The sequence below is a fragment of the Triticum dicoccoides genome, chromosome 3A (genome assembly GCF_002162155.2).
Source record: "Triticum dicoccoides isolate Atlit2015 ecotype Zavitan chromosome 3A, WEW_v2.0, whole genome shotgun sequence".
NCBI classification, from domain to species: domain Eukaryota; kingdom Viridiplantae; phylum Streptophyta; class Magnoliopsida; order Poales; family Poaceae; genus Triticum; species Triticum dicoccoides.
The window spans coordinates 681,224,548-681,226,423 of record NC_041384.1 but is presented as its reverse complement, the minus strand read 5'-3'; the positions used below and the strand labels follow the sequence as shown (position 1 = coordinate 681,226,423).

Genomic DNA, 1,876 nt, shown 5'->3' with positions numbered 1-1,876 from the left:
CCCATTTGATATATCCCACCCGGATGAAGTCCCCACACCACGTACCTTTCCCTGATTAGCTTTTTCCCCAGCCGCTGCAATCACAAAATCCACTTGCTTCCTTTTCTCCGTCGATGCACATGCATGGCCAGTACTACTCATATACTTCTAGCTGAGTATCTATTGCTAACCACTTAGTTTTTTTTTGAAACATATTGCTAACCACTGAGTTAATTAGCCGGCCCAGCAATAAGTCAGTAGTTAATTACCCTAAGTATATTAGTACTTAGAGTGCAGGAGTACATCTCCACCTTTGCCTTCCTCCTCGATCGTCCTGCACCATATGACCCTGCGCTGCTGCTCGCGACGAGTCATAAGTCAATGCATGCCCTCGCATCAGGTCAACTAATGGGGCTAGCCCACCATGTCACACCGCACGCCGTGTCGCCCTCCGTCTTCTGCTAGCTGCTAGCTGCTACACCTACCTTTTGCTTAGCTTGTACCCATATATATACACACAACCCGGCCGGCCCCCTCCTCTCATGCATGCCATCATCCTTACAATCCGCCGGCGCATCCACCACTCTTGGCCCGCTCCCTCTTGAGTCGGTCGACGTTCACGGGCGGCATGGCGGCGAGCAAAGGCGCGAGGAAGAACCTGGTGTCGAGGACCCTGGAGCGGTGCAGGTCCGGGCTCGCCAGCGGCGGCCGGTCGTCGGCGGCGGTGGCGCCGGGGTGCTTCTCGGTGTACGTGGGCCCGGAGCGGGAGCGATTCGTGGTGCGCGCCGACCGCGCCAACCACCCGCTCTTCCGCCGTCTCCTCGACGACGCCGAGCAGGAGTATGGCTACGCGGCGCAGGGGCCCCTCGCGCTGCCCTGCGCCGTCGACGCCTTCCTCGACGTGCTCTGGCACATGGACCACGACGTCCACCACGACGACGACGACGAGGTCGCCTCGGCACCGTCGACGCCGATATGCGGCCTGCAGCGCGCCGGCAGCGGGAACATCAAGGTCCGGCCGGCGGGGTACCGGGTGCTCAGCCCGGCCAAGTCCACGCCGGCGTCCTTCTTCTTCTCGCAGACGGCGGCTGGCGGTAGGAGGTGAGCTCTAGGCGCGCAGCTAGCTAGCAGGAGCGGCTTGCATGCAGAACCGAGAGGAATCTGCGCGAGCATACACAGATCGAGCAGGTGCTTAATTTGCACATACTTAGACGTCTCAATCACACACAAACGAAAGGAAAGAAGATCGATTCTATGCATGCATGTAAGCGCGTGTGTTTGGTGTTTTCTTGTATTACCAGTTTCATCTACTTTTTTTTGCGGGTGACCAGTTTCATCTACTACCTTCGTTCCTAAATATAAATCTTTTTAGAGATTTCATTGCGGACTACATACGTGAATCCACACTCTAAAATATGTTTATATACATTCATATTTTTAAAAAAGACTTTGTTAACGTCCCAGGCCCAGCTCCCAACCTTTGACATATGTTCGGACGTTTCCTGTACGCATCGAACACACCACTATAAGCAAAGAGTCCACCACATCTCAAAAGACTAGCCTGAAGAGAGTGTGCACTCTTCCTTATAAAGTAGTCCTAGCCCCCTTCCATATCCGAGGTGGGACTAAAGTCACTGGCAACGCCCAATGGCCAGCGTCTCTGACACCCCATCCCCCTAAATAGGGCGGACTGGGGCCCAGCTCTGATACCAATTATTAACAAGCTTGATCTACATTCTCTGAAGCAATTTGATTACAGTTTGGAGATACAAGAACTTGGGGATCAGGGATAGACAGAGTCCTTGGGAAGGAAGTAAGAACAGGAAAGAAGAAAGTGGCCGCCGTAAGCTTCTTGCCAACCGATGCCCTCGCCTGCCCACGCGAGTGTCTTCTTATC

The 1,876-nt window shown here is 54.2% G+C and overlaps 1 protein-coding gene across 1 annotated transcript; it reads left to right on the top strand.

Annotated features, from left to right (window-relative positions):
• Positions 1–538: 538 nt before the first annotated feature.
• On the top strand, positions 539–1,324 carry LOC119272815 (auxin-responsive protein SAUR40-like). Its single transcript, XM_037554195.1, has one exon. It carries the CDS (start codon positions 608–610, stop codon positions 1,082–1,084), a length of 477 nt encoding a protein of 158 aa, XP_037410092.1. The 5' UTR covers positions 539–607; the 3' UTR covers positions 1,085–1,324.
• The last annotated feature ends 552 nt before the right edge of the window (positions 1,325–1,876 follow it).

Coding starts and splice junctions, on each gene's coding strand:
- LOC119272815 (XM_037554195.1), top strand. CDS start 608: ATGGCGGCGAGCAAAGGCGCGAGGAAGAACCTGGTGTCGAGGACCCTG.